Below are 14,517 nucleotides of genomic sequence, written 5' to 3' on the forward strand. Positions count from 1 at the left end.
TAAAAGATGTTAAATATAATATGTATTCCTTGCTATATTAATAAAATATATGCAATGAGTTTTTAATACATGACAAAGTTTTAGTTGCGAAATAAGTAGACACATGTAGGACTGTATCTTTCTTAGTGCCTTCCCATATGAAATAGAAACAGAAATCAGACATATAAACAACATAAGTGTTAAATTTTCCTGTAAATGAAAATTACAACAAATATTCTAAATGATAATATAGAAACATAAAGATTGCTTAACTGATTTTAATATGACATAAAGCCCCTAGACTTGATATAACCATTATGCAAAATACATAGATGAATACTGTCTTCTTTTAAAAATATAAAATAAATAAGCAAGACATGTGAAAATAGGCAAGTTTCCATTAAATAAATGAAACAGTTTTTTAAAAAAAGAAAGTTTTGCTTTCCATATCACTTGAAGAAGGGAAATTATCATTTTAAACAATATTCAAGTTTATTAAACAAATTTTAAAAAAGTATTATAAAATGTTTAACTTTCATCAGCTTCAAGGTTTATGTTGCTCCCAAATTTTGCATATAACTGAACTTTCAAATCTGCTAACACCCGCTGAATTGATTCCACTCTGGATTCTAAGGCGTCAATTTCTTCCTGCAAATTTTTCTGGAAAAACAAAGTAGTTTCAATTAATTCTACTCAACTAGATGGTTTCAGCATTTGTAGCTGAAATAATATTTGGGAGGAGTTTCAGATCAAGAAGTTTCTAAACTTGGATAGGCAGCGAAAAAGTACTGATAAAACCAAAAGTTCTATGATAAACTTTTTGATAAAATAAAAACCTGAATATGGGCATTAACTCATGGCAAGCTCATTTTCTCAGTTTTTACGATTTATAAAACATAAATGCTAAAAGAAAACTAATTCCTAAATTACCATAAGCTAATAAAGAAAGCACCATATCCATAAGACTTATAGCTAACAATTTATAATGAGTTTGGCTTCTGAGAGCCTCTCCCAACTTCCCTCAAAAAATGAACTATGAAAATTGAAAAAAACAAAAAAAAAGAAAATACAATAACGAAAAATGAACTATGGAACAATGGGAGATGATAAAACAATACCAATAAGAATAACAACCTATAGCCAAAATCTTTCAAAAATTTTCATTAACTATGAGGACCCTAGATCTAGACTAGGGGAAAGAGGGGAAACAAGTACCTTGTAGAAGACAGAGTAGCTCTGCCCATGAGAAAAGCTGAAAGTTTTGGTTAGAAGCAAAAAAGGATTTTTCCTAAACATGATAAAGAAAATATGAAGTCACACAAATGGCATAGCTATTGATATCAGGTATAAAAAAAGAACGTTTCCCCTTTGGAAATCCTAGCCAATGCTGTAAGACACTGGTTCTCAGAGTGTGGTCCCCAGGTCAGCAGCAGCAGGTCACCATCACCTGGAATGTGTTAGAAATGCAAATTCTTCCACCCTACCCAAGACCTACTACTGATTTAGGAACTCTGGAGAAGGAGCTCAACAATCTGAATTTTAACAAGCCCTGCCCTGCGAGTGATTCTGAGGCACATTACAGGCTTGCAAATCACTGTTACAAGACAAGAAACAGCAGTAAGAGATAGGACTTTTGGAAAAAGAGCTACAATTTCTATATCTAAGTAAACAAAATAAGAATTATAGGATACAAATATATATGTATCTTAAAAGCATAAATCAACCATATCATTCTTTGCTTAAGAGTCATTAAAGGCTCCTCTTTACCCTAGGACAGGGGTCAGCAAGTTATGGCCTACAGGCCAGATCCAACCTGCAGTCTGCTTTTGTAAAGTTTTATCAGAATACAGCCATGCTCATTTGTTTGCAATACTATGACTGCTTTCACAGTAACTGCAACAGAGACATAATATATTTAATATTGGGCCTTTCACAAAAATGTCTCCTGACTTTTGCTAGGATAAAATGCAATTGACAAAGTTCTCTAAGATCTGTCCACAATTCCAGGCATACCCAAATCTCTAGCAAATTTTTTTACCATAGACGCTATTTCTTTCATCTGGAACACCTCTCTTTCCACTTATTCTTCAGTTCTTGTTTCATCACTTTCTTAAGGAGCCCCTTCCTCACCCTTGATGTACAGTAAACATCACTAGTATAGAGCTCCTGCTCTATGTTCTTAGAGCTGCCTCTAACCCCATACTACATACCATCATTATTTTCACTTGTTTAATTTTCTATCTTTCCATCTAGACAACATGTTCCATGAGTGTAGGAACCATGCAGGTTTTCTTGTCCCCAATATTCCCAGTACCTGGCAGAACTTGACACAGAATAAACACTCAATAAATATTACTGGGATGACTGAATAAATAAGAAAATAAAAATACAATATCAATGCATGTGGGGAGAAGAGGGATATTTACAATAGCCACAAAACCCATAAACTATCTTGAAATATGTCCAACAAAAACATTTTAGGGTAGTTAAAAAAAAATCTATAAACTTTTACTAAGAGAGAAGACAAAATTTAAACCCAAAAGATATATACAATGCTCCTGAATGGAAAGATTACAGAGTAAAAATGTTAGTTCTTCTCATGGTTTCTTAAATATGGGTTCAATTTGTGGAAAGTTCTGCTTTCTATAATATATGAAATGAGATTATCATTTCAAATAATACTTAAGTTGATTAAGCAAATTTTAAAAGTATTAGAAGACGGCAGTGGCTCAGTGGCAGAGTTCTCCCTTGCCATGCCGGAGACCTGGGTTCGATTCCCGGTGCCTGCCCATGCAAAAAAAAAAAGTATTAGAAAATGTTTAACTGCCATCAATGTCACACAGTGTGATCTGATGTCCTCTCTCATATACAGCTGGAAGAAATATGAACTGGAAAGTAATTTCATAAGATAAATCAAAAGTTATCAAAGAATCTATATTTTGACCCAATAATTATGCTTCTCTGATTATTTTCTCAAAACAATTTCCTAAATCTGAACAGAGATTTATGTAGAAGAATGTCCACTGCAACATTACTATAGCAAAATATTGGAAACGAATTAATGTTCACAATAGAAGCACAGTGAACTGAATCAATGTTCATCGATACAACATTAAGCAGTAATCAAAAATGTTTTAAAGCATGTATGCTTGGCCCAGAGCAGACCCAATAAATATCTGCTGAATGAAGGAACATAAAATGGAGGGAGAAAGTACAACTCCTAAAATGGCAACTAACCAAAGCAGGAGGCAAAATTATTCAGAAGAAGAAAGCAAACAGAAGAAATAGATGAACATATTAATTACAGATGGTTATCTCTGAGTAAGGACGATGGGTTGATTTTTTTTTTTTTTTCCCTCTTCGTAATATTCTGCATTTTCTAATACTTTTAGCTTCAAGCACAGGGTCTGGAGTCAGATGACCACTCCCTACCAGTCAACTTGAAAAATGTCCTATAACCTTGCTAAGCCTCTGCTTTTCATTTCTAATTTGGGATAACGGTAGTTATCTCAGAGGGTCACTGTTAAGATTAAATAAAATCATGCTTGCAAAGCATTCAGAGCATGCCTGGGATGTTATCAAAACTCATTAAATATTCGCTAGCATTCACTGCTTTCTCTACAGGTATATAAATCCTAATTTAAAAATTAGACTTTAACACAGAGGGAAAGACTTGAACATACCTTTGCTTCTTCTAACATTTCTTGTGTTTCTTCTTGAGAATGGCTAATGAAAACATCTCCGATTTGATAAGGTATCATAAAGCAGTCATCCTCTGCCAACATAATATCATCACAAGCATCTTCTAAATTTTGGAGTTGTTTCTATAAATCCAAAAGTAAACAGCAATGAAAAAAATTATTCAAAATTTCCTGATAGAGGCTGAAGACCAACTTTAATTGTGGGACACAAACTCTCTCAATGACCCTTTCATGAAGGTATTATCACACTAAAATAAGACTTTTATTTCTCACATTTTAGAAGTCCTTCCATAAAGAGGCACATAAGAACTAACATGTTGTCCATTAGATATTTTCAGATTGCTGTAAGTGTCCTGTGGTGGACAGTGGGCATCCATGACCACCCAAAATTTCTCCTGATTTTGAGTTCCCTACTTTGTGACTTCTGCTTCCTAGGGTAGAATTAAAATAAACACACAAAAACAAAAGCAAATAACTTCGCTTTTACCAAGCAAGTGCACTTGAACTAGACTTCACAGGAGGAGTTATATGAGAAGAAAGATTGGACACGAGGCCTCTGATTTGCTGGGGTGGGCGGGAGCAGCAGAAGCAACTGAGGTTCCCAGGTCTGCAAGGATAGTTAGTTCACTGTAGAAAAAGCAGCTGGTTTTAGGATAGTAAAAGCTACAGAAGTTCTATCACCAGCTGAGTTCTCTGTTCTGGGACTTGTTTCTGGAACCTCAGGCTAGATTCAAACCCTCAACAATTCTGCAAATTATCTAACATCTCTTTAAAAATGCCCTTCTTTTAAAAACTAACTAGGGCAGGCAACAGTGGCTCAGTGATAGAATTCTTGCCTGCCATGCCGGAGACCCAGGTTCAATTCCTGGAGCCTGCCCATACCAAAAAAAAACCTAACTAGAGTTTTGTCATCTGCAACAAAGAACCCAGAGAGAGAGATAATCACTTATTAACTGACCTCACTTTTAAAAAGCTATCAAATATCAAACTTTTATTTTTCTCAAATAAGATGAACATTTTATATACCTTTTTTACTTCAATTTCTTCCTTTAGCTCTGTGATTCTACTCGTATTCCGTGCAAATTTGTTTATTTTTTGTTGATCTTCAAAGGTAACATTGACATCTTCTGCAGCCTGAAAAAAAGAAGTTATTTTTCTGTAGAATTATTTTTAATGGAGGGGTTACACGTTAACTTTTATATAACTGTGAAATACATAAATATACTATTTTCCCTCATATAGTCAAGAATCACAAGAGGTATAGACCATCACAAAACATCCCTCATTTATTTCATCTCCACAAATTTAAGATTTATTGCTAAATCTTCAATCTCTCTGATATTTTATGGAATGATGCCTAGGCTTCAAAAACATTTCAAATATAAACAGTTAAGAGTAAGTCCTAATAAAGATAGAAGTCAGCCAACTTTTGGCCTAGGGCAGAATTTCTCAACCAAGAATAAATACTACTTCATCAAGATAACCCAGGGAGTAAAAAGTGATGTTGGTGGGACAGAAATCCTAGAATGAGCTGGGACTCAGCATCAAGGGATTGAGAAAACCTTCTTGACTGAAAGGGGGAAGAGAGAAATGAGACAAAATAAAGTGTCAGTGGCTGAGAGATTTCAAACAGAGTTGAGTGGTTATCCTGGAGGTTATTCTTACACATCTCTTTTTTGTCTAAGGTGTATTAGAATTAGAGTGGCTAGAGAGAAGCACCTGAAACTGTAGAGCCTTGTTCCAGTAGCCATGTTTCTTGAAGGGGATTGTATATTGATATAGGTTTTGTAATTTGACTGAGATTGTGAAAATCTTGTGTCTGATACTCCTTTTATCTACAATATAGACAGATGAGCAAGACATATGGATTAAAGATGGATAAATGATAGGGGGAACAAATGTTAAAATTAAAAAATAAATATTGGGTAGATGGAAATACTAGTGGTCAACGAGGGGGAGGGATAAGGGGTATGGTATGTATAAGTTTTTTCTTTTTCCTTTTTGTTTCTTTTTTCTGGACTGATGCAAATGTTCTAAAAAATGATCATGGTGATGAATATACAACTGTGTGATGACATTGTGAGCCACTGATTGTATACCATGTATGGAATGTTTGTGTGTTAAGAATGTAGGTACTTGCATTTCCAGCTCTTAGCCCTGGAAGGTACCGATAGTTGCCACCAACGCGTGTTTGACCCTCACATAACGTTAGCCCTACCTCCAGTGGGGAAAATAACTGTGAGGGATCTGGACGCCAGCAGCCAAGGCATGCTGGTGGCTGCTGTTAGGGCCCCACCAACAGGAAATGCCTGTTTTGAAAAGATGAAAGTCAGATGGCCAAATTCATCTCTACATTTTCAAAAACAGTGTGTATGGGAGCCTGATCAGGCATGATTTAGATTCAAACTTAGAAACTGTATTAAGCTTCTGTTGTGTGTTAGACAGGCTCTGTGCTAGGTGCTTTCACATGAATTATCCTCAAATCTTCACTGTTGACAAAGCATCTATAAATAAATATTGAGGTTTTCAGCGGCTGTCTATTGTTTAAAAATGGCGTAAACTCGGTAGGCAAGCAGGAATTCTTTAACCTTCTTTTATTGAATTATCAATAAAAGAATAAAAAATTTTTAAAAAATTGATGTTGGTAAATGCCTCATACAAGCTTTTCCTTAGTCAAAATGTGCACATGGTTTTCAAGGCTCTCAGAAATCCAGTTTCTGTAGTTCTTAATTCAACTGATAAACTGGCTAGATAGTCACCATGCATTTCAGTGCTATATTCCTTCCCCACTTAGTTAACATGTTTATTTCAATTTGGAGTCCGTTTACATGTCTTCATTACGAATAACATAGAATTCACTGTAAAATGACAAGAATTTATGTTTCAAAATGTCTAATGTGATTATATATACAAATAAAGTTAGACTACTTGTATGATACGAAGTATCTATGAAATAATTAAAATAACAGCTAACATTTACTGAGCCTTCCATATACCAAGCACTGAGTATCTGACCATTCCTACTAAAACTCCACTTAGTCTTAATAAGTAGGATCATTAGTACCGCTGTTTTACAGATGGAGAAGCTATGGCATACTTCTTCACCCAAAGCTGCACAGCTACTAGGTAGTGGACCTGGATTCTGACCAAGGCAGACAGGTCTTTGAGTCCTGAAATTAAACTTAAATATGCATGTGTATGTGTGTATGTGCACATGTGTGCATTTGAAAGAGACGGGGAATTACCTTTCATAAGATTTTCAAAGGGGGTCCATACATTTAAAAAAAAAAAATTAAAATCAGACACTCCCTTGGTTTCTCCTCATGTATATTCTGCCCTAGACCAAAAGTTGTATAAAATAGGAACAAGAGCACTTGCTGATTAATTTAAGGGACAAAGGGCCTGCTTATATATAAGGAACATAAATGCCCAGTGAGGATCATTTTTTGGCTTTTTTGCCAATAACAGTAAGAGGTTCACAATAACCACACCCCACTCCTTCACTTGTGACACACATATGTGGACTTTTATTTCTTCAGAGACCGAAAGACACTGTCTCAGGAAATGTAGAGCTCAGTGGTCAGAATAAAAGGCAGACACCTACAATTTAGCCCTCCGTGGCACTAGGCTCTCATCATCCCAATACTCTCTTATCACCAGGCCCATCATCAGAGACGCAGAAGGAAAAGGAAAAAATCTTTTATATTATGATATATATGGCTTTGAGTATTCAATCCCTTATATAATTTTTATAAACATGGAAACTGGGAAACTGAGTTATACTAAAGTCAATATTCAGATATCTTGGCCTTTAAATCTTGCCTATATAAGAACTATCAAATTTCTAAGCAAAGAGGAGAGAATTTTAAAGAATTCCTGCTTGCCTACCGAGTTTATGCCATTTTTTAACAATAGAGAGCCGCTGAAAACCTCAATATTTATTTATAGATGCTTTGTCAACAGTGAAGATTTGAGGGTAATTTGTGTGAAAGCACCTAGCACAGAGCCTGCCTAACACACAACAGAAGCTTAATACAGTTTCTAAGTTTGAATCTAAATCATGCCTGATCAGGCTCCCATACACACTGTTTTTGAAAATGTAGAGACGAATTTGGCCATCTGACTTTCATCTTTTCAAAACAGGCATTTCCTGTTGGTGGGGCCCTAACAGCAGCCACCAGCATGCCTTGGCTGCTGGCGTCCAGATCCCTCACAGTTACTTTTCCTACTGGAGGTAGGGCTAACGTTATGTGAGGGTCAAACACGCATTGTTGGCAACTATCGGTACCTTCCAGGACTAAGAGCTGTATCTTCTGCTTACATCTCACTGTCCTAGAACACTCCTATATTTCTTGAAGCTGCATTTTGGCAGGGAGGTCGTAACTCTTAACTGGGGTGCAGGGGTTGTCCGTGAATGTCAAGAAGTTCATTCATCCCCGGAAATTGTATGCAAAACATTTAACAGGTGCATGCCTCCCAGAAGACTCTTTATAGCTTTCATCAGATTCTTTGAGATCATCAACCCCAAAAGGTTCGAGACTCTTGCTAATTACTACTGCTCTTGAAGTCCTATGAACTCAAAGAGGAAGAAGTCATATTGTAGTATTGAAAGTAGGACAAAGTTGTGGGAAGAGCCAGAATGTATTCAAATCCAGGCCATTACACCTCAGGCAAATTACTCGACTCTTTGAAGCCACCTTAGGTTTGTCATCTGTAAAATGGGGAGGCCAAGTCCTATCTGGTAGGGCTGGCACAGGGCCTGGGGATGGAGTCTGTCAATAAATGAGAACTCAGCGATTTATTTCTAGAATATTGTTTGCCAAAGTCACTGCAAAGGAAGAACATACACAGATACAGACCCAGAAGGAAATTCTGCTAAGTCTAAGAGAAAATGTGACTGCTCACGGTGAAAATAAAATTCCCTGGGCACTCACTGCACCATTTTCATGGCAATAAATACCTTACGGAATGATAGGAGGAAGCTAAACTCTATTCAATTATGCCCCATACTGAATCAGGGTCACACAAAGAATCTTCATTGATGGCTGGGGTCCCTCATTGTCCTGAAAACCTAAGAGACAGAAATTCTGGGCCATTTCCGTCTGCTTTCATTTTAATTTTTAAAAAAGATATTCAGCAAATCTCTATAAAATTTTGCCTTATCCTGTATTATTCATCTTTCATGCATATAGTTATTCATTCAACAATTATTCAGCCAGACACTATGATCTAGAGGGAAGCTTCATCCTAGCAGGAAATGTGGGCAAAAAACAAGATGAACAAGATAATTTTAGATAATGATAAATGTGTTAGTGAAAATAAAATAGAGTTTAGGGGTAGAAAGTGCTGGGAGCTGGGGAGTAGAGGGGTGCTTCTTTAGACATGGAGGACAGAGATGGCCTCTCTGAGGAGGAGACATTTGCACTCTGGAAAATGAAGAGAATTCAGAGTGTAAAATCCCTCATGGTCCAGAGCAAAATCTTGAAAAGGAGAACTTTAGAGATGAGAGGACTGAAGGATCTCATCTAGAGATTCAAAATTCATGACCAGTTGTAAGGTATAATGTATTACTAAAGGATTCCAGATTGCACACAACTTACTTATTAAAACCAAAAGGCTATTGCTTTTAATTTTAATAAGTAAACTGCTGGGTGGTGCAATTCTTGCCTGCCATGCTAGAGACCAGGTTCAATTCCCAGAGACTGCCCATGCCCTCCTCCCCGCCCCCCCCCCCCCAAAATCTATTGCTACTGTATGTTGAATGAAATGTCAGGAACAAAAAGACACATGCCTCAATTATATGGACTAACGATAATATAAAAATTCAGTGAACTAAAGTCAAGAGCATGGGTTATCAGGTTGGGGGTTATTGTAAAAGAGTCCTAGATCATAACAGTCACATGTATTCAGGAGGTGTAACTTTTAATTCTAAATTCAGAGATACTGAATCACAAGCATTGGGGACAACTAAATCAATAAGCTAAGCCCTCGATCTTGAGGTTCGCCCCTATGAAACTTATTCCTGAAAAGAACAGACTAAGCCTACTTAAAATGAGGCCTAAGAGTCACCCCCAGAGAACCTCTTTCATTGCTCAGATGTGGCCTCTCTTTCTAAGCCAACATGGCAAGTAACCCAATGCCCTACCCCCCTACATGGGACATGATTCCCAGAAGTGTAAATCTTTCTGGCAATATGAGAGAGAACTCCCGGGATGAGCTGAGACCTAGCATTAAAGGATTGAGAAAACCTTCTTGACCATAAGGGGGGAAAGAGAAATGAGAAAAAATAAATTGTCAGTGGCTGGAAGATTTCAGAGTCGAGAGGTTACTGTGGAGGTTATTCTTATGCGTTATATTGCTATCCTTTTTCAGATTATGGTGTATTGGAGTAGTTAAAGGGAAGTACCTGAAACTGTAGAGCTGTGTTCCAGTAGTCTTGTTTCTTGAAGATGATTGTATAATGATATAGCTTTTACAATGTTACAGTATGATTGTGAAAACCTTGTGTCTGATGCTCCCTTTATCGAGGGTATGGACAGATGGATAAAAAAATAAAAAACAAATAATAGGGGAAACAAAGGTTAAAATAAATTGGGTAGATGGAAATAATAGTGGTCAACAAGAGGAAGGTGTAAGGGGTATGGTATGTATGAGTTTTTTTCTTTTTTCTTTTTATTTCTTAATGTTCTAAAAAAAATGATCATGGTGATGATATTGTGAGCCACTGTCTGTACACCATGTATGGAATGTTTGTATGTTAAGAATGTTTGTTTTTATGTTGTTTTAACAATAAAAATATTAAAAACAAAAACAAAAAACAAGGCCAAGACTGCTGCTTAGTTTTTATGTAAACCCCCAGAACTTCACATGGTTTCTGGTGCAATAAAGGGCCTTAACAAATACCTGCAGTAACCACCCCCCCCCCCCCAAAAAAAAGGCTATTGCTAGGATATTTCACTCTCACTTACTGGCACACCTCTGTATATGAATATACACGTACAGTGGACAGAGGGGAAAAGTGTTTGTACATGTAGCTAACCCAGCAGGGATTATTCATAACACTGAAATACATGCAGGAAGATGTTGCATTTGTCATGTGAGTCTCAGAGACTCACTATATAGAAGAAAATCCCTTACGCATTAGCCACCACATATCCCTCTCTCTGTATGCTCCTTGCCCACCATGGTTCCCTTTGCCCACCCCTTCTCTGCCATTCTGGCCTTCCTTTTATGACATGTTCTTAGGGTCTTTGAATTAATGCCTTACCCCCTCACCAACCTTCCCTTCCCCTTCTCCCTAATCACATAGATCTCAGCCTAAGGATACCTCAGGAAAGCCTTCCCTGACCTCAATTCAGACCTTATACTGGCCCTCATTTCACAAGTGCCTTTCCTCACACTGGAAATTTTACATTTTACTGTGCGACTATTTGATTAATGCCCATATTTCCTCCTAGAGCATTTAGTTTTATGAAGCTATGAAGATATGGACTTCATTATTGCTCAACCATTGTTATCTCCATCACCTAAAACACAGACTATACCATATTAAAAGCTCAAAAAAATTTTATTGTCTACATCAAGGAAAGGAAAAAAGGTCAGTGGTCACTAATTTAATCCAATCCATAGTGGGGTGTGATGGAAAATTTCTGCAATTAAAGTTCAGAGTTCAAATTATTCTTCTATCATTTATTTCATCTCTCTGCACTGCCAATTTCCACAGCTATCTTCCAGGGAATTAAAGGCTACACCTAAAAATGGAAGGCCCAATTTAATAGTGGCAATGTGGAAAACCAAAGCCTCACACTTGTTTGACTCACCAAGAACCTAAGCACTACTCTGGTACACAGTAAGAGTTTGTGAATGCCAGAACCAGTAGGGAGAACAATTTGTCTCAGTTTGTTTAGGAAGTTCTCAATTTTAGCACTCCAAGTACTGTGTGGCGGGAAAGCCCTCCTTTCTGAGCAAACCAAGATAGCTGGTCATCCTACACCAGGCACAGGTAACTTCGACTTTATGATACAGAAGAGAGGAAAGCAAAAAAAGCAAGTTCCTCTTATGTGGTCTTAGAAGTGGAATGAGGGCAAATGTATATAAAACCTGGAAAGCAAATCCCCTCAGCCAGAGCATTCTCACGGCCTGGCAGTTTAAAAGGTGGGCTCTGGAGTAAGAATGCCAGTGTTTAAATACTAGCTGTGCCTCTGTACTTCAGTTTCCTCATCTGTAAAATGGGGATAAAAAACAGTATCCCCAAAAGGGTCATGAGATTTGATATTAAAATAAATAAACCATAACACACCTTGAACTGTTCCTAGCACAGAATAAAGCCTCCATTATCAGCTGGTATTATTTTCTCACTAAATTTTATTTTTCTTTTACCTAGAGATCTTTAAGCATCTGAGTACACTTACTCGATTACAAACCCCAAATGGGAGGGAGCTTGCTTACTAGCAAAAAGGATAGGCTTTGAGGGAAAACAAAACAAAACAAAACCATAAAACCTGTGTTTGAACCTGGCTCCCCTTCTTATTAAGGAAATCATTTTATAGAGGTTGGGGTCACTTAACCTTTCTGCATCTAAGTTTCTCCATTGTAAAGTTGGGGGAAACCCGTATCCTTGATAGATTGCTGGCACCAGAGATAATAATCGGAAGACTGGGCCCTGGTACCTCATCTGTTTCTCCATAAATACTGGTTTTAGTCCGGAGGGCACAGGTGCATTAAGCATGGACATGGGCCGCTCAAGGATGGACACACGAGCTCTGGGGCCAGAAAACCTGACAGTGTGTCCTGTTCTGCCCCTTATAAGCAGCGTGACCTTGGGCAGGTTACCCGACTCGCTGAACCTCAGCTTCAGCACCTGAGAGACAGAACACTAGAAGCACCTAGCCCATGGGCTTGTGAGGCTTAGCTGCGGTAATCCAGGTAAAGCGTTTACTACAGGGGTCAAAGGCAGACCATGGACCTTCGGCTTCCCAAAATCCAAGGGCAAGAACAGACCCGCGGCGTCCTCCGACTCTCCGGGGGCACCCTCTACACCGCGGGAGGCGGCCCAGAGCCCCCTAAGAGTCCCAGTCTGGACACCCACCCGAGGCAACCGGCGGGCCTGAGGAGACAGGCAGCGCGGGCAGGTCTCGCCGCGAGACCGCCTTCGTGGTCGGGAGCCTCAATTCCGAGCCCCTCCCCGCGCCTCAGAGCTGGGCACCCCTAGCATCCCGCCTATCAAGTCCCCACGCTCGCAACCCGCCCGCTGCCCGAGCATCCAGCGCCGGGAGCGCCCCACTCACCGCCTTCTTCATGGTGGCCGCCATCTTGGGACTCTGTTACGGCGTGAGGGGGGGAGGGCCGCGATGGTGCACTCCTCTTCCGTGCCCTCTCTCACTCCCTGTCAGCCCAGAACTCCTAAAAAGTACAACACGGTCACCGTATTCCTTCTCTGGGATCTTCAACCAAAGACTTCTCTGAAGTCTGAGATTCAGGAAGGAAATCGCAACCTGGATGGACTTGGTATATCCCAATTAAAGGGACAGTCTCCCTGTGGCTAGACATAAACAAGGGAGGTGTGGCGAGCGGCCGCAACTCCGGCATCGGCCGGCAGGGGACGCCCAGCCCCGCAAGTGTGATGGGCGGGGTTGGGAGCGCCGGGCAGGGCTTGGAGGAGAAAGGGGTATTCTTCATCTCCAACAAATTTGTTTAGAGAATTGACCCATTTGGAAAGGCACTAGAAACGAATGACTTTGTCAGTAGACTATGAGATTTATATGCACTGATAATTCAGATGTGTTCGGAGGAAGCCCTCCAATTAATTAATTAATTCGACAATGTTTTTCAACAATTTCTGCATACGGCCTTGACTTTGCTAGTTGCTTGTTCTATGCCTCTAGACCCCAACTCTATTTTTTGTTTGCTTCAGGATCCCTGAACCCAAATAACCTACGTTTATCGATATCTACCATATTAGAAATTAGAAATTAAACATTCTTTTTAAAAAATGGATTTGTTGATTCAGTTAAAATAACAAAAATATGCCACATTAATATTTTTAATGGAAAATAGCTGTCTTTTCCTAAGCAAAAAACATATTGAGAATGATATTGTTTTACATTTTTGCAAATCTCTTTAATGTCTGGCTTAATGGAAGGCAGACAGTAACATCTAACATCTGCTTCTGTGTTCAATCTCTTGCGATATGTTGTTTAGCTGAACTAGGTGAAGAAAACCTGGCCTCACACAGATATGTCGTTGGAAAAGGCAGGCTTCACGAATCTTCTGAAAAGATTTCAGGAATCCCTAGGAGTCCTCAGGCCACACTTTGAGAGCCAATGCCGTGGAGGTTTTCTCTTCTCTCGAAGCCCCAATTTCCTCTTTGGTTGGATGAGGGTAATGGACTTGTCACACCTTCTGCCTTCCCTGCAAAAGCATTTAGCCCCACACTAATTGTTCATCCTCCTGCCAGGTTCCCGGCTCCAGACTCCAAGCCCTTTGCAGTTAGGTCTTCCCAATGCCCAGTTTAACATATACTTGCTGAATGAGGGGATTTGTTTTTCAGGTTAAATCCTTGCACAGCAGCTGGTACATAGATGTTCCACCAATGACATCCATTTATTTAATAGCTCACATATAGTACCTAACACCTAAAAGCACTACAGAAATGGACAATGAAAAAGTGCAAATTTATTACAAATGGTGGCAAGTTCACGACGGAGACAAATGAGGGCCTGAGACAGAGAAGAACAGAAGGGAATGGTCGGGGCTGGGCACTCTGGAGGTGGCCATTACACTCTGAAAGATGGCGGCAGCCAGCCATAGGAAGAACAGGGAAAGGGGATTTCAGGCA

At 38.9% G+C, this 14,517-nt stretch overlaps 1 protein-coding gene across 1 annotated transcript; it reads right to left on the bottom strand.

Annotated features, from left to right (window-relative positions):
- Positions 1 to 446: 446 nt before the first annotated feature.
- On the bottom strand, positions 447 to 13,233 carry PFDN4 (prefoldin subunit 4). The gene is made up of 4 exons (XM_077113585.1): positions 12,968 to 13,233; positions 4,707 to 4,814; positions 3,663 to 3,803; positions 447 to 639 (listed from the first exon to the last, which is right to left on the bottom strand). Exons 1-4 carry the CDS (start codon positions 12,989 to 12,991, stop codon positions 508 to 510), a joined length of 405 nt encoding a protein of 134 aa, XP_076969700.1. The 5' UTR covers positions 12,992 to 13,233; the 3' UTR covers positions 447 to 507.
- Between the last annotated feature and the right edge of the window lie 1,284 nt (positions 13,234 to 14,517).

The sequence above is a fragment of the Tamandua tetradactyla genome, chromosome 1, assembly GCF_023851605.1.
Source record: "Tamandua tetradactyla isolate mTamTet1 chromosome 1, mTamTet1.pri, whole genome shotgun sequence".
Lineage (NCBI taxonomy): Eukaryota > Metazoa > Chordata > Mammalia > Pilosa > Myrmecophagidae > Tamandua > Tamandua tetradactyla.

Excerpts from the sequence above, each read along its gene's own strand:
- PFDN4 (XM_077113585.1), bottom strand. The coding sequence starts at position 12,991 with ATGGCGGCCACCATGAAGAAGGCG. Across the intron at positions 4,815-12,967 it reads CGGCCACCATGAAGAAGGCG|GCTGCAGAAGATGTCAATGT; the intron begins GTGAGTGGGGCG and ends TCTTTTTTTCAG. Across the intron at positions 640-3,662 it reads AAATGTTAGAAGAAGCAAAG|AAAAATTTGCAGGAAGAAAT; the intron begins GTATGTTCAAGT and ends TTGTTTTTCCAG.